At 37.7% G+C, this 27,431-nt stretch overlaps 1 protein-coding gene across 4 annotated transcripts in view; it reads left to right on the top strand.

The window, feature by feature from the left end:
- Positions 1-27,431, top strand: part of LOC139127976 (tyrosine-protein phosphatase non-receptor type 12-like) — a 338,072-nt gene that overhangs the window by 202,418 nt on the left and 108,223 nt on the right. For all 4 annotated transcript variants that reach the window (XM_070693830.1, XM_070693828.1, XM_070693829.1 and 1 more), the window contains 2 exons: positions 5,778-5,891; positions 17,334-17,385. In XM_070693830.1, coding sequence (XP_070549931.1) covers positions 5,778-5,891; positions 17,334-17,385 — 166 coding nt within the window. The remainder of the gene's footprint in view (positions 1-5,777; positions 5,892-17,333; positions 17,386-27,431) is intronic.

Here is a 27,431-nt window from a genome sequence, read left to right as displayed (position 1 = left end):
ATTACTCGTTGACACCTAGACAATGGCCCCCTGTCACTCTGACTTAAACTTTTTTACGTCAGTTTACCCAATTTCTTTACACTATCACTAAAATCTTCATTAAAATTCATCGCCCATGAATTTTCTTGATTAAACAAAAATATTCATAGAAATAGCTTTCAGGTGATATATAATACTTGGGTAGAAATACACAACTTGATGGCAAAATTTACGTTCGAAAAGAGGTCGTCGCAAAGGCGGAAAGCTACCTTAAATTAATTTTTATCATTAATACCAAAATTGAGGTTTTTTACCCCAAATATACGCCCACTTCATCCTTCGAGTAAACTACTGCTACCATACTAAACTTTAGAGTCTGCTTTTTGAAAAAATATAGTTTGAAGGGGTTTCCTTGTCATCTTTGATGAGAAATATTGCTATGAAAAAAACTTTGTTGGCAACATGCAGCGCCACCTTAATGGCCCTGGCTATCATCAGGTACAGCGCAGCTGGTGGTATTTGGCTGCACAGCAGGAGGCAGTGGTCCATAAAATGGTTCACTTCAAAACAAGCTGACGATATCATACAAATGGAGTCCCTCTCTCATTATCATTATGTTAGGGGAGGCGTAAAGCACTTCATAATTAAAATTTGGGTAATCTTTAGAAAGGCCAGGAAAGTGGACTGGTCAAACTTATAGAATGTGCCAAGTTCAACAACTTTATATGTCAATTATCCAGTGAAGACATGCAATAAATGACTGCAGAAATGAATATATTGCATCCAGGGGCCACTAGGTGTGATCCTGACATTTTTGTGTATAAGACCATTTCATTTCATGAGCCATTTGTGTGTAAGACCATTTCATGGGCCCCTTAAAGGTTCAGCAATGAATACATTAGAATTGGAACTCATCATATACCTTGAGCCACGTTCCTGTGTAAGGCTATGGGAAAAAACACCTCCACAGTTGTGTAATACTTTGCTGTTTCACACCCAGGCACACTTTGCCCATATATGGGCAGGCACGTGCATTTCAGAACTAGCATCATTCTAGTGACTACATGCGTTGCTATTGGCAAACATTCCATTTGTAAACAAAGCCAGCGTTCTGATTGTACGGGCAACAGTGAAGTTGGGGAAATCGGATGATATTTCTCAGGGTTTCATATTAAAATCCAGTGTTATCTTAGTACGCCATAGATGATGTCTGCATTTTGAAAGATTTGTAAGTGAACTCAATATAAATCAGATCGAGTGCAATCATGCGACAGATGACAGATAAGCTAAGCCTAGCTTTAAGTACACAGTCATTTCATCGCTAAATCCTCACAAATTTCAATGCACAATATTCATTTTAATCAAACATCTTGCTTAGATCTCACTGTCAGTTTAATGTAATTTACGATAAGTTACACCTCGGCATTCTTACACCATGATTTATGCCTCATTCTTTGTTGGTGTACATACGTTGCTCTAGAAGTTCTATAGGTAAACAAATTACGTCATGATGTATGTCAATATGTGATGGGATGCTGCCATTGCTTTTCTGAAAAAGTTAAGTCACAAAAATGGCGATAAATGTTTGATATTGCATGTATTTCTATCTCTAAATCTTTGCACATTATTTTTAACATCATTCCATAAGATAGATGATAAAACCTTTATGGCCTGATACAGGTTTTGCAAACCTCAATCATACGGCGTACGGGCCCTTGCATGCTTGGACCCTTTCACCGTACCACACATAACCTGTATCAGGGCTGTAAAGATTATTACATTATGACACTGCAGTCATAACCGTTAAAGTGAGAGATATTTACTTCTGATTGTTTGATGTAATGGTCCAACACAGTACATGTTTCATCCTCATATACGCACAATATATCAATTATGTATCAAAATCATTAAAAGATAAACCAATACAGAATTGTTACTGTACCAACATGTCAGAATTAGGAATTAACAATCCCTATGTTTTTGAATGATGTGTAGTAAATCAATACAACAAGAATATTGTAAGTATGTATATGAACCTGCCTGGTATATCAACGATCAAAAATTGTTGCTTATTTACTATTGAAGAGACTTATTTGTTTCACTGTCAAGGACAATAGCAGAAATAAACTACAGCCAATTCTTCTGTTTGTGGTGACTTTTTAGCTCCGCTGTCAGCGACGCGGAGCTTATCAAATAGGTTGATTTTCCGTCGTCGTCCGTCGTCGTCGTCGTCGTCCGTCGTCGTCAGTCAACAATTGCCTTCTCCTCTGAAACCGCAAGTCCAATTGCTTTGAAATTTTATATGCAGTTCACTTAAGGTGACCTCACTTCAGTTTGTTCAAATCGTGGTGAAATTTGCATATTTGTATTTTTGGGGCATTTTTTGGTGTTTTTGGTAAAAAAATCTTCTTCTCTGAAACCACTTGTCCGATTGCTTTGAAATTTGATATGCAGTTTGCTTAGAGTGACTTCAGTCAGATTTGTTCAAATCGTGGCGAAATTTGCATATTTATATTTTTAAGGCAATTTTTGTCATTTCTGGTAAAAAAATCTTTAAAAATCTTCTTCTTCAAAACTGCCAGTCAGATAGCTTTGATATTTGGTACATAGGTCCCTAGGGATGAACTTTTTTAGATTTGTTCAAATTGTGCAGAAATATGCAAATTTGCATTTTTAAGGCAATTTTTGCCATTTTTGGTCAAAAAATTTATTTCTCAAAAAGTAATGGTCTGATAGTTTTGAAATTTGGTATACAGGTTTCTATCGATCAATTGAGTAACATGTATTGAATTTCTGATGAAATCTGTAATTTTGTATTTTTAGGGCAATTTTTGCCATTTTTGGTCAAAAAATGTGTATTTCCAAAACTACTCATCCGATAGCTTTGAAATTTGGTATACAGGTTCCTACAGATTAACTAAATGATAGTTATTGAAATTATGATGAAATCTACAATTTTGTAATTTTGGGGCAATTTTTACCAGTTTTGGTCAAAAAATGTGTATTTCCAAAACTACTCATCCGATAGCTTTGAAATTTGGTGTACAGGTTCCTACAGATGAACTAAATGATAATTATTGAAATTATGATGAAATCTGCAATTTTGTAATTTTCGGGCAATTTTTGCCATTTTTGGTCAAAACATGTGTTTCTCAAAAAGTAATGGTCTGATAGCTTTGAAATTTGGTATACAGGTTTCCATAGATGAACTAAATGATATTTATTGAAATAATGATGAAATCTGCAATTTTGAATTTTTGGGGCAATTTTTCCTATTTTTGGTCAAAAAATGCGTTTCTCAAAAAGTACTTGTCTAACAGCTTTGAAATTTGGTATACAGGTTTCTATAGATGAACTAAATTTGATCTTTTGAAATTATGATGAAATCTGCAATTTTTACTTTTGGGGACAATTGTTGCCATTTTTGGTCAAAAAAATTATTCTCAAAAACTACTCATCAGATAGCTTTGGTTGACATGTTCTTAGGGATGATCCTATGTGATACATTCAAACTATGATGAAATCTTCAATTGCGTATTTTTGCAGCGTATTTTAACCACTTTTTTCTGGCCACTGCATCGAGCTATCAAAGATTTCAACCCTTCTTCATCAACATGTGTCAAAAATAGTTATTCTCTACATAAACACAGCGGAGCTATATCGGCCGCTAGGTCGCTTGTTTCATTTTCCTATTGACATGGTATTATTCAAAATAATATTATATAGGGCTCAGCCCTTGGTGTCACGCCAGGGGTTATTAGATTAGAAATATATGTTATTTGTATTGATTCATAATTAGTAATTATAAATTGATTCATAATCATTAATTATAGTAAAGGATAAAATAGAATTAATTGTTACTTGCTATATACAACCATGTCCGGTTTATCCTCTGATGAAAACAGTTCATGTCCACAATACCCTGTACGATCTTCTGTTTAATATGTAAAAATGTTGGACATAATAATTGACAATATTTAACATGATAACTACCTATTGTGTTTGTAAAGGGACGTATTGTGCCATCATTATCGTTGCAATAGAAGCTGCATTGCCCATTTACTTCCACTGCAAGTTAAAAACTATAGCGTTCAATCTAAAAAACAGCAAATTTTGCATCTAGTTATTGACACAGAGGGCGCTTTTTCAAATTCAATCACAGCATTCTTTGCGTATGTCCTCGTTTATATGCATGACAGTTTTCTCGCTTTTTCTATTTTTTAGGCATGATAGTAACAATGTTTTGTATCAGTGACAGGGTGGATAATAACACTTACTGGCTATATAAAAGACATATATTTTTAGCTCTGCTGTCAGCGACGCGGAGCTTATCAAATAGGTTGATTTTCCGTCGTCGTCGTCCGTTGTCATCCGTCGTCGTTGTCCGTCGTCGTCCGTCAACAATTGCCTTCTCCTCTGAAACCACAAGTCCAATTGCTTTAAAATTTTATATGCAGTTCACTTGGGGTGACCTAACTTAAGTTTGTTCAAATCGTGGTGAAATTTGCATATTTGTATTTTTGGGGCATTTTTTGATGTTTTTGGTGAAAAAATCTTCTTCTCTGAAACCGCTTGTTCGATTGCTTTGAAATTTGATATGCAGTTTACTAAGGGTGACTTCAGTCAGATTTGTTCAAATCGTGGTGAAATTTGCATATTTGTATTTTTAAGGCAATTTTTGTCATTTTTGGTAAAAAAATCTTTAAAAATCTTCTTCTTCAAATCTACCAGTCAGATAGCTTTGATATTTGGTACATATGTCCCTAGGGATGATCTATTTCAGATTTGTTCAAATTGTGCAGAAATATGCAAATTTTCATTTTTAAGGCAATTTTTGCCATTTTTGGTCAAAAAATGTATTTCTCAAAAAGTACTGGTCTGATAGTTTTGAAATTTGGTATACAGGTTTCTATAGATGAACTAAGTAATTATATTGAATTTCTGATGAAATCTGTAATTTTGTATTTTTGGGGCAAGTTTTGCCATTTTTGGTCAAAAAATGTGTATTTCCAAAACTACTCATCTGAAAGCTTTGAAATTTGGTATACAGGTTTCAATAGATGAACTAAATGATATTTATTGAAATAATGATGAAATCTGCAATTTTTATTTTTGGGGGCAATTTTTCCCATTTTTGGTCAAAACATGTTTCTCAAAAAGTACTGGTCTAACAGCTTTGAAATTTGGTATACAGGTTTCTATGGATGAATTTAACTAAATTTGATCTTTTGAAATTATGATGAAATCTGCAATTTTTTTTTTTTTTTTTGGGGGGGGGGAGGGCAATTGTTGCCATTTTTGGTCAGAAAATTTTATCCTCAAAAAACTACTCATCAGATAGCTTTGGTTGAAATGTTCTTAGGGATGATCCGATGTGATATATTCAAAGTATGATGAAATCTTCAATTGTGTATTTTTGCAGCTTATTTTAGCCACTTTTTTCTGGCCACTGCATTGAGCTATCAAAGATTTCCACCTTCTTCATCAACATGTGTCAAAAATAGTTATTCTCTACATAAACACAGCGGAGCTATTTCAGGTGCTAGGTCGCTTGTATTAATGGTGTGTTATAAAATAACATGTTGCACGTTTCGTACTAATTTATTTAAAAGCACTCAAAAAAACATGGCGACGCCCATGAAATTCGGGTTCACTTCTGGTTACTCGCATAGTATATTATGAATCTGCGCATGCGTAGTCAGTAATCCGCTGGCGCGATTATTAACTGTATGAGATCATGTTTACTAATTATTCGCAGTTGTTGTGTAGTAACCTTTATTTTTCATTTTCCTCTAAAGGACCAGTATGAATTTGTTCACAATGCTGCATATGAACTGGTGCATGACGAAATGCAAAGGAAATTCCAGGATTACTCTGAACATCTTTATGAGAATGTCTATTTGGAAGGAGAGGTAAGTTATTGGAAGAGTTGTTATATTAAAGGCCTAGCTGGGGCAAGCTATGATAATGAAATTGATAACGGTAGCATTCATTATGCAAGATGCCGCCAGAAAATCTAGTTTTTCTGCAGTAAAAAAGTTATGATGAAAAATCAGCCTATTTGATAAGCTCCGCATCACTGACAGCGAAGCTAAAAAATAAAAAAATATTGCAATTGTTCATCTCATTCTGACATGGTAATATATGTATGAGAACATTTGTAGGGATTTACAAACCAAATTTCAAATCAATACTGTACAGCAGACTATTTCTGAAATTTCTCTTCTTTCAACATTAGGAAATATGTTTACCAAAACACAAAATTGAATATATTGCTCTGAAAATTTAAAACAAGTGACCTAGCAGCTGAAAATGCTCCTTTGTGTTATGTAGAAAATAATTTTTTGTGACAAATGTATTGCTGAAGGAGGAAATCTTTGATAGTCCACTTCAGGTTGGCCTGATCAAAATGGCAAAAATAGCTGCAAAAATACATACGGTAATTAAAGATTTTACTATAATTTGAACATATTTAATTGAAATCATCTGCAGGAACATGTCTACATAATTGCCCCTAAAATACTAAATTGCCGATTTCAACCTAATTTCAAAGTATCAAATAAAGATTAACCCTAGGAACCTGTAAACTAAATATAAAAGCAATCAGACAAGTAATTTTTGAGAAAATTTTTTTTAACCAAAAATGAGAAAAATTACCCCAAAAATACGAAATTGCAGATTTCATCAGAATTTGAATACATCAGATTTTGATCAACCTTAGGAACTTGTATACCAAATATCAAAGCTATCAGATCAGTAGTTTTGGGATAAAAAAAAATTTTGACCAAAAATTGGGAAAATTGCCTCAAAATTACAAATATGAAAATTTCAATTCAAACTGTATAAACTTGACTGAGGTCATCCTGAGGAACATGTATACCAGCTTTCAAAGCACTCGGCCAAGCAGTCTCAGAGAAAAAGATTTTATGACTAAAAACTACCGCCAATGGCGCTTGGACATAATGACCGCCTAGTATTATCGGCATTTATCAACAAGCCCACTCAATGTGCAACATATAGCTGAAAGACTAGTTTTCACATTGCGATTTTAAGCCCCTTTTTATGAGAAAAGGGACATGTATATGTATATGGAGAAAAAAGCAGAAGACATATTTGTAAATGGTTTGTTGAGTGACAATCATGTATGCGTTTGCGGTTATAAGGTATAACAGTAGTGTAAGAATAATGAGGTTAGAATAAGTGTAGTAAAGCTAAGTTGACAGTAATTAAGATTACAAAATTATACACTAAGCTAAGGAAATCTGAATGAAACAAGTCATTGACAATGACACAGTCTCCACTTTTACTTTAATTACAAGTCCTCTGAGAGGAAAGAGTCCTCTTCATTAATTAGGTCTGTGATTAAAAATACTGCGATACAGATGGGGCTTAATGGCCAAAAATGAGTTCCATGGTGGTGAAAACAAAAAACCAATGTAAGCCGCCATACTACCGGTAATTGCAAAAGGTCATTAAAATGAATCAATTAGTACTTAATCGACAGGATGCTGCCAAACATTTTTGCTTCCTATCCTAACACTGACAGATTATCACCGGTACCATATTTCATAAAGTTTGATGCAGTACTTTGGACATTCACCATAAAAAAAAATCCATTATGTAAATGCAAACTAGCGATTAATTTATATCGATAAATGATACCACAAAGTGTCATTGATTTGTATTTACAACACTATGAGATCAAAATCTGTACCAAGTTTCATCAGCCTTAACCCTTTTCCTGCCAGACAGCATCACTTCCCCATTAGCCAAGTCAGTAAAAAGCGGTATTGAGCCAAGGCATGATGTATTTTCACTCACTTGGCTTGGTCTGTTGTAGCGTCTTTAGTAAAACAAATTTAGTTTACAGTATTTGTGTTTCCAACAGCCTTCAAATGTTCAATGTTATCTTAAATACACCATATGGAATATGTTGTGTTTCATTATTAGTCGTCCAGGGGGACTTATAGGTTTGGTCATGTCCGTGCATGCGTGCGTCTGTGCGTCCGTCCATCCGTCCGTCTGTCCGTCCGTTCACGCAATATCTCAGAGATGCCTGGAGCGATTTCATTCAAACTTGGTACAAGCATTACTTCATATGTTATACATATGCACGTCGATTTGTTTTGTGATAAGATCCAATATGGCCGCCAGGCGGCCATTTTATTACGATTTTTTCATGTACAGAGCCATCAGGCATGTTTCAACCGATTTTATTCAAAGTTGGTACAAGGACATTGACCAATGTCATAGATATGAACGTCAATTTGTTTTGTGATGCAATCCAATATGGCTGCCGTGTGGCCATTTTGTTACAATTTTTTCATGTACAAAGCCATAACTCAGGTATATCTTAACCGATTTTATTCAAAGTTGGTACAAGGACATTGACCTATGTCATACAGATGCACATCGATTTGTTTTGTGATACGATCCAATATGGCCGCCAGGCAGCCATTTTATTACGATTTTTTCATGTTTAGAACCATAACTCAGACATGTTTCAACGGATTTTATTCAAAGCTGGTACAAGGACATTGACCAATGTCATAGATATGTACGTCAATTTGTTTTGTGATACAATCCAATATGGCTGCTGTGCGGCCATTTTGTTACGATGTTTTCATGTACAGAGCCATAACTCAGGCATATCTCAGCCGATTTTATTCAAAGTTGGTACAAGGACATTGACCAATGTCATAGATATGCTCGTCAATTTGTTTTGTGATATGATCCGATATGGCTGCCGTGGGGCCATTTTGTTACAATTTTTTCATGTACAGAGCCATAACTCAGACATCTATCAAGCGAATTTATTCAAAGTTGGTACAAGGAGATTGACTAGTGTCATACATATGCATGTCAATTTGTTATGTGATATGATCGAATATGGCTTCATGGCAGCCATTTTGTTACAATTTTTTCATGTCCTTAGCCAAAACTGGGGCACGTCTCAACCGATTTTATTCACCGATTTTATTCAAACTTAGTACAAGGACATTGACCTATGTCATACATATGCACGTCAATTTGTTTTGTGATACGATCCAATATGGCTGCTGTGTGGCCATTTTTCTTCCGATTTTTTCATGTCCGGAATCATAACTCAGACATGTATCAGGGGAATTTATTCAAAGTTGGTACAAGGACATTCACTTATGTAATACATATGTACGTCGATTGGTTTCACGATATGGTCCAATATGACCACATGGTGGCAATTTTGTTATGGTTGTTTCATGTCGAGAGCCATAACTCTGGCAAGTCTCAAGCGATTTTATTCAAAGTTGGTACATGGACATTGACTTATGTCATACATATACGTGTTGATTTTTTAAACAGTAAGATCAAATATCGCTGCGTGACGGCGATTTTGTTACGATTTTCTCATGTACAGAGCCATAACTCAGACATATTTCGACCAGTATCATTCAAAGTTGGTACCAGGACATTAACCTATTTCATACATATTCTCGTCAATTTGTTTCACGTCATGTAGCAGTATCATGTCAAGTATTGAATTTTCGTAATTAGGCTGATATGTCAAGAAATACGACATCAAATTTCATGAAACTACTGTGTTAAGCTCACATTGCTTTAACATTGAAAAAGACATTTATCAGTGTCATTTTAATTTATTTGTAATTGCATATGTAATGAACTTTCCTAATTAGAGTGATATATCCACAAATTAATACAATGTCGAATGTGATGAAACTTGATACAGATGTTGATCTCATAGTGTTGTAAATACCGCATCAAACTTTATAAAATATGGTACCGGTGATAATCTGTTAGTGTTAGGATAGTATGCAAAAATGTTTTGCAACATCCTGTTGATTAATTCCTAGTTGACTCATTTAATGAACTTTAGGATGGTGGCCTACATTGGTTTTATGTTTTCATCACCATGGAACTCATTCTTGGCCATTGAGCGCCATCTGTATCAAAGTATTTTTATCACAGACCTAATTAATGAAGAGGACTCTATCCTCTTTGAGGACATGTAATCAAAGTACCCATTAACAAGTGGGGACTGTGTCATCAACGATGACTTGTTTTTAATCATCTTGACCTGATGGTGAAATATGGACTTGGAAGGAAAAGGGTTACCGCAGTATTTGTGGATATATCACTCTAATTAGGAAAGTTCATTACATATGCAATTAAAAATTAATTAACTTGACACTGATAAATGTCTTTTTCATTGTTACAGCAATGTGAGCTTAACATCTCTACCAAGTTTCATGAAATTTGATGCAGTATTTCTTGACATATCAGACTAATTACGAAAATTCAATAATTGACATGATACTGCTACATGCCGTTAAACAAATTGATGTGCATATGTATGACATCGGCCAATGTCCCTGTGCCAACTTTGAATGATACTGGTGGAAATATGTCTGAGTTATAGCTCTGTACGTGAAAAATACGTAACAAAACCACCAGGCAGCCATTATATTGCATTGGACTGTGAAACCAATAGACATGCATATCTATGACATGATAGGTCAATGTCCTTGTGCCAACTTTGAAAAAAATCAGTTGATACATATCCAAATTATGGCTCAGGAGAATGACAAAATCATAACAAAATGGCCACAAGGCAGCCATAGTGGATTTGGTTGTGAAACCAATTGACACGCATATTTATGACATTGGTCAATGTCCTTGTACCAACTTTGAATAAAATCCGATAATACATGTCTGAGTTATGGCTAAGGACATGAAAAAATTGTAACAAAATGGCCGCCATGCAGCCATATTGGATCATATCGTGAAACAAATTGACGTGCATATGTATGATATAGGTCAATATCCTTGTACCAACTTTGAATATAATCGGTCGAGATATGCCTGAGTTATGGCTCTGTACATGAAAAAATCTAAAAACAAAATGGCCGCACGGAGACCATATTGGATACTATGACAAAGCAAATCAATGTGGATATGCATGACATAGGTCAATGTCCTTGTACCAACTTTGAATAAAATCGGTCGAGACATGCCTGAGTTATGGCTCCGTACATGAAAAAATTATAACAAAATGGCCGCCATGCGGCCATATTGGATAATACCGTGAAACAAATTGACGTGCATATGTATGATATAGATCAATGTCCTTGTACCAACTTTGAATAAAATCGGTTGAGATGTCCCTGAGTTATGGCTCAGTACATGAAAAAATCATAACAAAATGGCCACACGGTGGCCATATTGGATTGTATCACAAAACAAATCAACGTGCATATGTATGACATATGAAGTAATCCTTGTACCAAGTTTGAATGAAATCACTCCAGGCATCTCTGAGATATCTGTGTGAACGGACGGACGGACGCACGCACGCACGCACGCATGGACGCACGGACATGACCAAATCTATAAGTCCCCCGGACAGTGTCCGTGGGGACAAAACAGAATTGGCACAGGCATATCTCAAATATATGCATTCATGAGCCCCTATGAATGGACACAGCATTAATATTAATTTCATCCTGGAACGCCTTTGGATCATACCTGGGGAGCCTGTGGATGGATACCAAATACAGGAAAGAAAACGGCCGTCACACAGCCATTTTTGATCAAATCATTACAAAAATTGGCATGCATATATATGTGATAGCGATTAATATATGTACAAACTTTCAATGCAATCGCGCCTGGCATCGCTGAGAAATTTACGTGAAAGAACGCACAGTCGTCAAATATAGGAAACAAAATGGCCGCCAGGCAGCCATTTTAGACTGGATCAAAACAAAAATCAATGTGCATATGTATAACATATAGAGGAATCTATGTACGAAATTTGAATGGAATCGCTCCTAGCATCACTGAGAAATTTGCATGAACGTACACATCGACATCAAATACAGGAAACAAAATGGCCACCAGATGGCCATATTGGATCAGATCGTCAAACAAATCGACGTGCATATGTATGGCATAGGTAATAATCCTTGTACCAAGTTTGAACAAAATTGCTCCAGGCATCTCTGAGATATCTGCGTGAACGGACGCACGCACGCACGCACGCACGCACGGACATGACAAATCCTATTAGTCCCCCCGGACGGTGTCCATAGGGACTAATAAATTTTGAAAGTAGTAATTGAAGCTAAGATAGGAATTAACTGAATTACTGTTAAAAGGATAGTAGAAGGCCACCACAGGAATTGGTCAATACCATGGATAGCTAACTACTCATCTGATAGCTTTGAAATTTGGTATACAGGTTCCTACAGATGAACTAAATGATATTTGTAGAAATTATGATGAAATCTGCAATTTTGAATTTTTGAGGCAATTTTTGCCATTTTTGGTCAAAAAATGTGTATTTCCACAACTACTCATCTGATAGCTTTGAAATTTGGTATACAGGTTTCTATAGATGAACTTAATGATATTTCTTGAAATTATGATGAAATCTGCAATTTTTGAATTTTTGGGGCAATTTTTTCCATTTTTGGTCAAAAATGTGTTGCTCAAAAAGTACTGGTCTAACAGCTTTGAAATTTGGTAAACAGGTTTCTGTTGATGAACTAAATTTGATCTTTTGAAATTATGATAAAATGTGCAATTTTTATTTTAGGGGCAATTGTTGCCATTTTTGGTCAGAAAATTTTACTCTCAAAAAAAACTACTCATCAGATAGCTGTGGTTGACATGTTCTTAGGGATGATCCGATGTGATATATTCAAAGTATGACGAAATCTTCAATTGTGTATTTTTGTAGCTATTTTAGCCACTTTTTCTGGCCACACTGCGTTGAGTTATCAAAGATTTCCACCTTCTTCATCAACATGTGTCAAAAATAGTTATTCTCTACATAAACACAGCGGAGCTATATCGGCCGCTAGGTCGCTTGTCTTTGTTGTTGTTGGTAAAAAATTTCTTTATAATAACCACTTCCAATGCTGGTTTTAAATTTAGCATGAACGTTTCAGTGAGTAGTAGTACAATAACTTATTAGTTCCAGAGACCAGCTCTGGAACTGTTAGTTTTTGCTCACTCTCCTTCTTTCTTTCTTTCTTTCTTTCTTTCTATCTTTCTCTATTTCCGGTATTACTATCATAGAACATGCTATACACAAATTTTACCTTAATTACCCAGAATGCATTGCGACACGCTTATGACGTCATCGCTCAGCTCGGACGGGTTTTACGGGCATTTCTTGTGTGTTTATTTATTTATTTGTTATTCTGCATTGCTCGACTATCATATTGCGTTCAGCTATTAATAATTCTAGCTTTCTTTCGCTTTGTTTTTTGTTGCTTTTTGATTTTATTTTTCTCTAAATACTCGCTGTACGTGGCGCAATACTGTTTCGCCCGAATGCTCATGAGATAACAATGGCGGCGGATTTCGCTCGCATAGAGAGAGAAAAGTAGGCTTTCCGTAAGTTTACAGGTGCGGCTGGGTACATCATGTACCTAGGCGAGGTGGGTGTGCTTGAAAACGAAGATCAATGCAAAATTTGGATTCAAAATCGGCTGTTTTGGCGGAGAAACTGCCCGCCGTATTTCTGAGGAGCCACCAGCGGTTTTTCCTATCAGTCTCTGCAAGGCCGTTTAACGCCGGTAACACACAGCCCTGTCACTGCACCGGCATGCGTTGGCTGCACGTTAAAGCAGCTCAACTTTCCAAGATCAAACGGTCAGTATCTTGTGAAAACAGCGACATTGCAATGAAAATTGTTTCAGTCTGTGCTTTTAATCAAATGAAAATGCATGTGGCCTCGGTTTTCAATTTCAACGGCCTAGGTCCGATGTTTCCTCTCGTCTGATCATCGTCGTAAACCACGCGCCTCTTTACGGCAACAACTCAGCGCTACCCGTCAAGCGATTGATTTTTGCGTAGGTCAGCGGAGCGAAAATTATTGCTCTGGCTCGCAAGAATGTCGTCTGATATACATTTCCGTGCATTGTCGCCCCCATATGTATCTGTTGCGTTTTTACCGTACATGTAGGCATTTGTAATCTGTGGACTGCCTTGCTTTTAGTTGTATAATGGTGTTTACTGCTATCAGCCCTAACTATTGGTACGTGCTTGAATATTAAAATCCAAAGCACTCTTTTATTCTGCATCTATCTTTGTCACACATTCTCTTGTTTCTTCCGCTGCTCTGGTCTCTGGAACTTCGCTTTTGCTTGCAAATGCTTTCTAGTTAAGATTGTGTTGATATGAACAAAATTAATAAATTTTGAGAAGAGATTTTCTTAATTTTTTCCGATTTTATATACCTACAGGAACGTAGAGTACATAATGTGGTGATTTAGTAGGTAAACTGTATTTGGAGTTGAAATGCAGTAAAAAATTCACTAGAAAACAAAGGTGAAGATGATATTAGTTGGTTTGGTCTCCAACAAATATAGTCCATAAGTTTTTCAATGTTGAAGAGTATCAAGGTTGTAAATAGTCACTTCCTGCCATCTGGCCATTACATGGAAGAAACAATGTTTACTTTTCCCTGTAGGGTTTCTGAGTTGATGATTGTATGTTGAAATTTCTCCATGTATCTGGTGTGTGGGCAAAATGTAAACATTGGTTGCATGTTATGTATTTCAGTCTATGTCAAATATTGTTCATGAAAAATCAAGAAAAGTTTGCTATGTGCCTGTAAAAGATAAAATATTCGTCAATGCATATAAACTGCCCTGCGGGTTGATTGTCTTGAAATGACCACATAAGTGGATAGATAACAAGAAACTAATCAAATTGATGTAATATATTTACCCTGAGTGCCTGTATACTAGCTGTTTGTTATATCTTTGTCACTGCCCATGGGCCAAGGCACAATAGGAGGCTAAGATGAAGTTTTTGGAGCTCATAACTTAACGATTTCCGCATTAAATGTGGCCAGCTTCAATATGTGGAATGCTTAGATGGTGATCTATAACAGAATGGAATCTTGTAGATGTTGATAAAAGAATAAGAAAAAGATTTAACTTTTCTTAATTTGCAATATTTCTATTCTTGAGAGAGTTATTACTTTGTTATTAGTCCCCACCACGGACGTAGTCCAGCGGGGACTTATAGATTGGGCCCCGTCTGTCTATCTATCCGTCCATCCGTCAGCAGCCGTTTCTCTGTTACCCCTGAGCTGATTTTTTTCAAACTGTGTGCAAGGATAAAGTACTGTGGCATACATATGCACGTCAATTTATTTCGCGATACGATCCAATATGGCTGCCAGGCGACCATTTTGTTGCAGTTTTTTCATGATTTTGAACCATAACTCAACTATTCCTGATTCGATTTCACTCAGTGTTGGTACACAGATAAAGTACAATCATGGCATATATATGCATGTCAATTTATTTTGTGATATGATCCAATCTGGCCACCAGGCGGCTATTGTGTTGCGATTTTTTCATGTTTTTGAACCATAACTCAACTATCCCTGAACAGATTTCGCTCAAACTTGGCACACAGACATTGTATTATAGTGTGCATGTGCGATGTGATCCAATATCGCTGCTGCAGTTTATAAATGTAACTATTGATCTTGCCATGGAAAAATGCCAACAGTCATAACTTTACTGTCCCAAGTACACAAACATGACCCACACAGACCACTATCATGTGATTTCCCAACATTTAACAAATTCACCCCTCTCCCCTGCAATAAAGCTACCAAGCATGTAATTCAATCACTGTAATTCAAACACCATAATCCAGCGGGAACTGTGTCATCAGCCATGGTTTGTTTGGTACATAGATTTGGAGGGACAATGTATGTGATATTTTTGTCGAAAAGCATAAAATTGGTATATATGTATTTTTGAGGGTTTTTTCAATTTTTGGTTTATAGTATTATGTTCAGGAATTACATATCAGGTAGCAGGTGTCAGCTTTTTATTTTTAAGTTCAAAATATTGATGAAATTTGGCTAAGTAGATATGAGCGAATTAGAAGACAGAAGTTTGTTATTGTTATGTGTAATATATTAACCAGTGCAGTTTACACACTGTTTTACAAAAAACATTATCATGGAAATATCTATTTGTTGTGTTTAAAAGAAGTTTGGGGGTACAGATCGGGTAAAGTTTTGCCTGTTTTGTTGAAAAATGTGCCAAATATGATATTCTTGAAGTCCATGGTCCTATTGCAACAAATTGAGAATTGCTGCACATTTTGCCTGAGTGTGTATTTGTGGTAGATACATGCTCAACTGTAAATGAGTATTTGTTCAAATGAAATCAACATTACCAAATAAAATGCTAATGAGCAACAAAAGACTAAACTTAGTGAAGATCTCAGTAAACATTGGTCAGATTGTCTTGGCAAGGCAGCCAAGACACCATATTTTACAAAAAGTGTTGTATTGAAGTCACCATGAGTGAATCTACAATAAGTGGTATACAGATCTTGTGAACAACCAGCATTTCATTTACAAGATTCAGGAAAAAAGTATATTCACAAAAAGTGTCATCTGTATAGACAGTAAACTTTGCTTCTTAATCCAATAAGGTCAGGCTACTAATCACAAACTCTTACATCTGTAGATGTAAATATGACAATTTTGTATGAAAAAAAATGCTTGGAAATTTCGTTTGAAAGGTTCCTGTTTCTTTCCATTGTTATGGAATTGTTTGTCTGTGTAAGTCAATTAAAGGCTTCTATACAAATTCCTGGTTTGATGCTTTAAAATTGGTTGGACTTGGGCTTTAAAACAGATGTACATATGTGATGCCACAGGCTCCTTGATATGTTTTTGCTTGGAAGTTTCCCCATTTGTCTATGATACTGCAATACTTGTTTAACTTGGTGGCAGTTTTGGATATGGTAGGTGTGGCAGCATCCATGACCAGTGGAAGCTATAAAGAATGCCCATATGTACATGTTACCTTTAATAGTCTCTCATTGTGCAACCATAGACCACAGAGAAACCAAATATTGGCTACATTAATTTTATGCAATACAATATTAAAAGAGGACACCTTTACTTTCATATGGCAGGTTGTATTACTAATTATGATATACTAGGTTGCATGGTATTGCCTAAGTGTGTGTGATCAACAGTTGCAACAATTGCCAACCTTTTCATTCTTCAAAAGACAGTGCATCAAAAATTTTTCAAATGCACTTGACTATGAATATCACAAGCTCAAGGTCCATAAAAGCTATTAAATATTGTGTATACACTCACTCTGGCTTGCCATATATAACCAAATGTGAGCACAGTGTCACTTTGACGCTATTTTTTTAAGGGTCAAGTGGTGATTTGGCCGAGCGGTTTTGACTACAATGTCTTTGCTAGGTAACTGGGTGTTGTATATTGTAAGTTCAAACCTGATTGAAAATTTACTGTATTTTATTGTAACTTATTCATTAAATTATATTTTCAGAAGGCGGCTAATATTCCAGACAAATCTTTAGGAGAGAGACCAGGAAAGAAGGGTAAGATAGTTAATGTAGTCAGACATGAGTTGTTTGTCACAGTATTTCATCTCCTCTATGGCATTGCTGGATTCTGGCAAGTTTGTGAGCCATACCCAGCCTATCAATTACTGAAAGGGAGAAACAACATTAAATCATGCCACTTTCTGGTTATTGTGAAAGCCATGATTTTCAAAAATCCGTCAATCTCTTCAAAGTTGTGGCAATGGGGCAGAATTCCTCTCAATGTAGCATCGTGGATAGATGGCTAGCCTGTCTGTGTTGCATGGTATCTGAAGAATCAAATCTGGTAGGAGACTCCCTTTAGAATGGACTGGCAAGAATTGATTATGTTTTAGTCTCTATTTGCTGTATGTACAGGGGTTTCATTAAGTTTTGAAGTAGGGGGCCAGAATGGAAAAGTAGGCGGCTTGCAGCTGCCATGACCACAAAGCGATCATCGTCGGGGAGGGTCACCCCCTCCCGGCTGAAGGCCGGAAACCCTAAAAATGAGCTAAAATTCACTTTTTACAGCTTACAGTCACTTGAATTTCTAGTATTTTCAGGAGAATTGTCAGCAGTGTTCCAGGGCAATTTATGTTCATATCATAAAAGCCATTTTCCTGGGAGATTAGGCCTAAATATGATAATTCATAATTAAAAATGATAAAATGTGGTAATGTTGACGATATTTTGAACATAGAAAACTGAAGTCTTGAAGCCTCTATGCATTAATAATTCACTATTATTAATTATATAAATTTGATATGTAGATGATATTATATAGTGTTACATCTAGACAGGGGGATAGGGGATTCCCCCTCTGTTGAAATGTTGCCACCCCAATTGATTTGTCAAGGGGAACCACCCCTCCCCCAAATGAAATGGTGCCAGTCACACCTTAGAGGTACAAGTAGAACAGGTGAACTAGTGAAATGCCCCCGAAATTTTCTGGTAAAGTGGGAAAATCCCCCTTATTGTTGATGCCATCCTGGATGAAACACTCACATTTTAAGCACTGTAAATGAGAAACTTTTCATTAATGTATAATGTTATGCTTAAAATTAAGAACCCTGCATGTTTGGTATCGAAATCTGTAGATGAAGAACTGTTATACCACTGGGGAGGTAAAATGGATAATTTATATAACAATAATGATAAAAAATGACAATTATTACCATATTTCGCAAATAGAATCAAAGACCCACAAGGTTATTTGACTATATGGGTATGCAAAGTAAGAACCTTGATATAGGATATGAAAATTTGTATGTTCATCAGAAGCTCACATTTGGATTTAACCTGACGATCGCTTTTGAAGTGAATTTAGAGGTCTGATCGTATTTTGACCACTCTGGGCGAAATTCTTATCGGCGTCGATAGACCAAAAAGCAGTACGTCCAGCTGGTTACAACCTACATACCTTCACATTTACGCCTACCGCAGTTCAACGCACGACGGCTTAATAAAATTCGAACTGTAATCGGGAAGTTTTTTCGTGAGAAAAATAATCAGGTCATTGCCTTCAAAGACAGTTTAAATCTACATAATTATCCTTCTCTTGTTTCTTGGTCCATTTCAAAACCGAAGATCGTACAGCGAAGCTTGACCTTGCAATCGCTTCCGTCTTCATTTGTTCATCGACCATTTTGAGTTGAGCTAACGACGGCCGACAGGTGTAGTATGCACGTTTTCATTGGGGTATAAAAAGGTCATCACAAAGGAATAAGCAATTCAGGTAGCAATGGAATCGTCCGTTGCAATTCCGATTTTTATTGAGGCAGTATACGCAAGACCGTACTGCATGGTACTACAAGGCGATCGAAGTAGTCGCTCGTCTTCTAAGTTTGTTTCACATAAAAGCCGTTGAAAAGTTTGATTACACAGCTTGTGGAACTTGTCCGTATCATTTCAGAAGGAAAAAATATTTCAGCTATGAAAGAGTTCGAATTTTCCAAAAAAGTAGCCGGCGAAATCGTGAGAGTAACCGGTCAATTTCGCCGGCTGCCGGCTCTTAATGAAACCCGTGATGTATGTGTACGCACCAGCATAGAAGCCTGTAGCACGCAAACAAATTCCTTAAGACTCAAAATTATTTGTCTGCAACTACTTTGCAATAGTCGTCTACAGCTGATATTCCGTAATGAGTTCCCTCATAAATAAGACAAAGCAAATATCCGATCTAAATTTCACGTGGTTTATTCGAATATAAGCATGTCTTCCAGACTAAGAACAACACATTCTCTGAGTAGAATGTTGTACTACAAACGTTGAGAACGTTTGGGAACGTTTGGGAACGATTAACTGAAAACAAATCAAACAAAAGGATACAGGAAGTGAGAACTAAGCTACGTTCACACTATGACACAGGAAGTAAATACTCTCTTTGACCAGGAAGTAAATACACTCTATGACACAGGAAATTAGAAACAGGAAGTAACTAACAGGAAATGATACTCCTTCTAAGATGACTCAGGAGTCAAAGGTCATAATAGGTGGGGTGGTCAAGTGACCCACCTCAGTAAACGCCCTCTAACGGTGACTGAACGTTTACTTTTGTTGACAAGATCTCATTTGCATAAAAGCAGCCTTGACTTAATGAATTAGCTGCTTTGAAACAATCACTAACTCAAAGTTGCATAAGAATACAATCACTAAAATCTGCTTTAACTAAAAGGTCTCAGAAAGTTGTACTATAAACATAATCAGAGTCCGTTGAATGTGTCCATTATAATGTTCATTGTTCGCATACTTCAATGAGTCCTTGGCCTTTTGTTAGGCACACGTGCTCTTAGAGTCTCACACTGGAATAAGGCTATTCAATGTTCCTTCAAGAATGTCTGCTTTAGAGTCACAAAAGAATCAACTGAATGGCTTACCGATTTTGTGTGGAGTTTGTATAAGACTCGCATCAACAGGTTCAAAGCTGTTCCATCAAAATGGTCTTTACAAGCAATCTTGGCGAGAACTATAGCTGGTCGCTTTAAGAGACATGTCCACTCTCTGAGGGTCTAACTTAAAGTGCCTAAGAGCACGCTTGGCATGGGTGCATGTGCGCAGTGCGTAATACAAAAGGTAAACATTGAAGGATGGAAGTTGATGGTGACTCATGACTTTGACTTTGAACTATGGCCAAATAAGGGGATGTTGATTTTGACCATAACAAAGCCTATTGGATGAGTCACTGTCTGCTCCCCTTTAACCCTTTTCCTGCCAAGTCGGTGAAAATCCGCTTGAAATTCGGTGTAGCCAGAATCTAAGCACTGGTGACCGTTATTCTACCAACTCGGTGGAAATCGGGCCCTTTTTGGGTACCCCCTTTCCTGCCAAGTCGACGGCACTATGTTTTGCTATCCCCTGTGCGTTTAGGGGTCATCCGAGGACAGGTTTTCTGACACAGAACGCCTTTTCCCCTCGAAATGGGTTCGCAGGGAGTCGATAGACAGGGAAAGGTGCAGAAACCTGTCCACCAGTCCCCCACACCCGAGGGGGGCTGGGTTTTTTTTACCGCTTTTTAGCGGACTTGGCAGGATAGCATGGTGACGTTTTCTGGCGGAGTTGGACGTACTTGGCTGCCTGGCACTATAGAGATTGCTGCCGAACTTGACCAACTCGGCAATGCTAATCTAGAAGGCTACCTCTTGCAAACGACTTGGCAGATGGTGCCGATGGTGCGAGACGAAAGTCAGTTATTCAGTTGTGCGTGACTGAAAATGAGAACGTATTTTTGACGGGACGGCTTGACTTGTTCCTCCGATGGAACGGATATGAACGACTCGGAAATACCATTACAAACTGGCGTCCGACGTACTAAGCTGGGCTTCAGCTCTGCAAGTTCAAGCCAGGCAACGTCCTTCACCGCCTTGGCCGTGCCATTCAATGGATGTGGCTTTGGATTTTTTATTTATTCCATCGTCCAAAGTATTGGCTCTGGTTTGCAGGCAAACGTATCCTCTTGCCGACGCATTGCTAACTTTTGCGTACGGAGAATTCAAAAGGGGACATGAGGTCAATGCTACGGGGATACCGCCTGCACTTAGCAGGGACTGCTTTTGTTATGCAAACCAGCTAGCAGTACAATGGCCGCCAGGCATGTGGACAAGTCGATGGCTAGAACAATGGAAACATATTGCGTTGTACCTGTGCATCACAAAAGTGAGACTGATGACTTGGGTGTAGTGACTGGTTATCACTGGTTAGCTGCAGCCCAAGCCATGACGGTACAAACCCGTACCTGACTGAGGACCACTCGATTAAGTCGGTAATGAACGGTAACACTAGTAAGCCAACTCCCAAATGAGCTGGCCAAACTACGTAGAGCTATGCTTCTATGGCTCAGCCATGTCGTTAATACAACGGCAAAAACGTAGTTTTTGTGCTACACTGCCAAGTCGTTGAAGGTACGTATTCAATTGACCCTACCCTGGGGAAACAGGACAGGTTTGCCGGTGCTGCTGCACCCCTAGCATGACCCCCAGGGTCTCTGACTAACAGACGAGTGAGGTGATGTTTGTGCCTAGCGGACGTGCGCAATATTGAAGGAGTTTATTTCAGAAAAAATAAACATGAAACGGCAATAAAATGACACTCTCCCAAGGGCAAATAAAGCCGGTGACCTCAATTGTTTTCTGCAGTAACCCTTGAGCTCCTTCCCCTGTCTACGGGCATGTAGAAATTATTGAAGTCTAACACGTATAAGTACGGCTAAAACTACCCTGAAAATGGGCGATTTCTGCCAAAATGCCTGGCAGGATAACATGCAGGAGAGCCAATCTTTTGCAGGCACATATTATGGGACCGTTTTCTACTGACTTGGCAGGATAACGGACAAGGGCGCTCGACAGGAAAAGGGTTAATTATGAATGTATGCATGCATGTATGTATGCATCATCAGGGGCGATCGCCTCAGGGCTCCATTGAAATAACTGACCACTGTGCCACTTTGTTATTATGGAATGGGATTATTTCATATCCTGATAGTGACATAAACACAATATCTGTTGAGTGCATAGTACTCTAATTAAAGAGAAATGCCAAAAATCAAGTTTGACTCCAGATCTTATTATGTGCACATCTACATCCAGGTAGGGCAACTTACTTGGATTTATATTAGCCATTGACCATTATGGGACAATAGTTTGTTGCCAAATTTTTCTCCTCTTCCTATTGTTACGTGCAGAGAAAACGAACAAAAGGGTGAACTCAGCAGTTAACGTTTAAACAAAATTTATTACGAAAATAAAACTAATTGCTAAGTCAGGGATAGAGTACAAGCTTTAAAAGTGTACAGACTACTTATCTCAGCTGGGACGGCAAAGCTCCAGTCTCAGAGTTGTAACAGTCAGTCGGATGAATGAACAGTCCTTTGGCTTGCAGGCTTGAAGCTGCACAAAGTCCACAGTATAAATCCAGCGTTGACAGTGAAGGTCTTGAAAAGTCTTGAGAATGACTACTGCTGGAGTTTAGTAACACACAAGAGACACGATCCCAAAAGTCTGACTGGAAGCTGAGCGCGTCCCTTTTATAAAGGCATATAAGAACAATCTAGAACTTTTATTGACATGCTAATTACTGTTCTAAAATTATCTCCCTTACACAACTAATCAACTTTCCAGAACATTCCAAACATGACTAATTGAATTCAAGGTTGTGAGGTCATTAAGGTAGCTACATACCTTTTAGACACTTTAAGATTTTTATTTTTTTCTAAATTGAACACGACCCAAACCCCAATAAAGTATACATTTTCTGAAAGCCCTGATATAGAGCTATCCGACCAAGCACAGTACACCGTCATTATTTGCATAAGAGTCACGTGACAAGCGTTTTGCTGAACCTTCCAAAACCCGGTTTTTCCCGCCTTATACGAACACGCTGCAAGATTTCCGGTTGGAATTTCTTCATTGACAAGCCTTGACAATATCCTTCAAAACCGTGTCTGGGATTTTCTTCATATGCCTTCGTTTTTTTTTAATGCGCTCTTAAGGTGATAGATGAAGATGCTATTCAAGGAATTTTAATTATCACGCCATATAATTTGAATGGAGCCTCCGGGAAAAAATCGCAGACACGGTTTTGAAGGATATTGTCAAGGCTTGTCAATGAAGAAATTCCAACCGGAAATCTTGCAGCGTGTTCGCATAAGGCGGGAAAAACCGGTTTTTGGAAGGTTCAGCAAAACGCTTGTCACGTGACTCTTATGCAAATAATGACCGTGTACTGTGCTTGGTCGGATAGCTCTATATCAGGGCTTTCAGAAAATGTATACTTTATTGGGGTTTGGGACGTGTTCAATTGAGAAAAAAATAAAAATCTGAAAGTGGCTAAAAGGTATGTAGCTACCTTAAGGGCAGTGACCTTGGGAATGTTCTAGACTAATTGAACTCAGGTCATGATGAGTGTGGGGGAAATGACCTACATAACACACCCCCTCTTCAAAAAAAGAAAATTTTTCGAAGAAAAATCTTTTTTTTACAAATGTAATCTTGAAAAAGATTTAAGTACTCAAATTTTTTTTTTTTTTACTCTAAAGTAAAATTTCTTGAAAGTGAACAACAATAAACTCTAAATACGAGAGAGACAGTCTGCAATTAAATTATCTCTGCCTTTGATATGTCTAATGTCAAGATTAAACTCCTGTAACATTAAACTCCATCTTAGCAATCTCTGATTTTTGCCTTTAAATTTCTGCAGAAAAACAAGAGGGTTGTGATCAATATAAACCACTATTGGCTGATTTGAAGAAGTAACATAAACTTCAAAATGCTGTAAAGCTAATATCAAAGATAAACACTCTTTTTCAATTGTAGAGTAGTTTCTCTGAGATTTGTTAAATTTGCGTGAAAAATAGCAAACAGGATGATCTACACCATGACTATCCTCTTGCAATAAAACAGCACCAGCAGCCGTATCACTAGCATCCACAGCTAATTTGAATGGCAAAGTGAAATCTGGTGCAGACAACACTGGAGCACTTTGCAGTATGGCTTTAAGTGTATCAAATGCCTGTTGGCATTGCTCTGACCAAACAAACTTTACTTTCTTCTTAAGTAAGTTAGTCAAAGGCTCAGTAATTGTGGAGAAATTTGGACAGAATTTTCTGTAGTAACCAGCCATACCGAGAAAGCGCATCAGTTGTCGTTTGCAGTTTGGTATGGGAAAACTTGAAATGGCACTGATTTTAGCATCAACAGGTTTTACCTCACCCTGTCCTACAGTATGTCCGAGGTAAGTTACCCTTGCCCTACCAAACTCAGATTTGGCAAGGTTGACAGTCAACATTGCTTTGCTCAGTCTCTCAAAGAACTTCCGCATGAGCTTGATGTGTTCCTCCCAGGTGTCACTATACAGGACGACGTCGTCAACGTAGGCTGCACACCCGTCTAGCCCGGATATGACGTCGTTGATCATCCGTTGGAACGTTGCCGGAGAGTTCTTCATTCCGAATGGCATCACCTTGTACTGGAACAATCCGTCTGGTGTAACAAAGGCGGATATTTCACGAGCACAATCCGTCAGAGGGACTTGCCAAAATCCCTTCAGTAGGTCAAATTTCGTCACATACTTGGCTTTTCCCACTCGGTCGATGCAGTCATCAATCCTCGGGATTGGGAAAGTGTCTGTCTTTGTTAAAGTGTTGACCTTCCTAAAGTCCGTGCACATACGATAACTGTGATCTGATTTGGGAACAAGTATGCACGGCGAACTCCAGTTACTTTTACTGGGTTCAATAAAGTCATTGTCCAGCAGGTATTTGACTTCTTCCTGGAGATATTTCGCTTTTGTTGGATTCAGTCTCTATGGATGTTGTTTTACAGGCTTACTGTCCCCGACATCAACGTCGTGATAGATGACGTTCGTCCTCGTTGGAACATCTTGAAACAGGTGTTTATATTCATGGAGCAGTTCTTTCACCTGTTGTTGTTGTTCTGGCTGGAGGTGTGCCAACTTTGTAGACTCCAGCTTCTCCAGGATTTCTGAGTTCTGAAGCTTGACCGAGCCCAGCTTTGAGTTTAGAGTATTTTCACTCAAGTCAGTTTCAGTATCACTATCTTCATAATGGTTTGAACTGACTGCACTGACAGGCTGAGTTATAGTAGGATTATCCTATCCAAATATGGCTTAAGCATATTTATGTGACATAGCTGTTTTTGTTTTCGCCTGTCAGGTGTTATTATGATGTAATTTAAATCACTCAATTTCTTATCAATTAGATATGGCCCAAAGTAACGAGCATGGAGTGGTTTGCCAGGAATTGGAAGTAGAACAAGAACTTTTTGACCTGGTTCAAACTTCCGTTTTGAGGTGCTTTTATCATATTGGTTTTCATTGACTGCTGAGATGACTCAAGATTTCTCTGGCTAATTCACATGCTTTAGAGAGTTTCGTATGAAAATCTGACACATATTGCAAAATATTCAGACAATCATCATCGTCTGATAGGAATTTCTCTTTAACGAGCTTAAGTGGGCCACGGACTGTATGTCCAAATACAAGCTCAAATGGGCTAAAACCAAGAGACTCTTGAATTGACTCTCTAACAGCAAAGAGCAGAAAATGAATTCCTTCATCCCACTGTTTCTCTGTGTCAAAACAGTAGGTCCTAATCATGTTTTTCAAGGTTTGATGAAATCGCTCAAGAGCACCCTGACTTTCTGGATGATAGGCGGATGACCTATACTGTTTAATGCCTAGCTGATCCATTACTTGTTGAAAAATTCCAGACATAAAGTTGGAGCCTTGATCGGACTGGACACATTTAGGGAGGCCAAATAAAGTGAAAAATTTGACTAAAGCTCTCACTATAGTCTTTGTCTTTATGTTTCTCAGTGGTATGGCTTCTGGGAACCGAGTTGATGTACACATAATTGTCAACATGTACTCATTTCCTGATCTTGTTTTTGGTAGAGGCCCAACACAGTCTATTAGTATCCTACTAAATGGTTCTTGAAATGCAGGAATTGGCTGTAAAGGGGCCTTTGGAATGGTCTGATTCGGCTTTCCTACCATCTGACATGTGTGACAAGTTTTACAGAAATGTGTTACATCCTGCCTGAGATTAGGCCAATAAAAGTGACTGAGAATTTTATGATAAGTTTTCCTTACTCCCAAATGACCAGCCCAGGGCGTTTCATGGGCCAGGCGCAATATTTCAGCACGATAGGGCTTTGGAACCACAATTTGATGTTTTATAGCCCAGTCATCATCAACCAAGACATCTGGAGGTCTCCATTTACGCATGAGAATACCAGATTTTGTATAATAGGAAACAGAGCTATCTGAAGCTTTACCTTCATCATCTACCCTGTCAAACAAAGACAAAATATCTGGGTCTTTGTGTTGTTCTGCAATGAGATTTGATCTAGAAAATGTCTGACTTTGGTCAGCAGAAGTTTTACTGGAAGTTTCAAATCCACGAGGGATAACGGAATGATCCGTGTCAAACACCTGACTGAGAAAGGTGTCATTTAAGTCAACATCTGTGACATTATTCTTGAGAGTGTTTTGATTCTCGGAAGTTTTCTTTGACATGGCTCGAGTAATTGCACACGAAGGAAATAAATCGGGTATCTCTTGTTCAATTGGCTCTGGATCCTGATCTAAACTAGGATTATCAGTCACAAGTGGATTAGTAATGACCTTGTCCCCAGCAAGGTCGTTTCCAAGAAGAAGGTGAATCCCTTCAAAAGGCAAAAAAGGCCTAATACCTAAAGCCACAGGTCCAGAAACAAAGTCCGAAGACAAATAGACATTATGGAGAGGAACAGGAATGTAGTCATTGCAAGCTACCCCCTTAATAAGAACTTTAGAACCTGAAAATGACTTTTCGAAAACGGCAGGGTATCTGCCCACAAAAGAGACTGGGAAGCCCCGGTATCTCTTAAAATTTTGACAGGGGTAGCGGAAGAAAAATCACTAGAAAGTGATATAAAACCATCATGAATAAATGGTTTGAAAATACCCTTAATGCTATCTTGAGAAGAATTGACCTTGACCTCATTAATTGGGGATGAGAGGGGTTTAACCTCAGAAAATGTGTTGCACACATTATTAGACTCTAATCGAGT

This window comes from Ptychodera flava, unplaced genomic scaffold, assembly GCF_041260155.1.
Source record: "Ptychodera flava strain L36383 unplaced genomic scaffold, AS_Pfla_20210202 Scaffold_40__1_contigs__length_1388640_pilon, whole genome shotgun sequence".
Classification (NCBI taxonomy): Eukaryota; Metazoa; Hemichordata; class Enteropneusta; family Ptychoderidae; genus Ptychodera; species Ptychodera flava.
The sequence above is the reverse complement of the archived record's forward strand: the minus strand, read 5'-3'. Positions and strand labels throughout refer to the sequence as shown.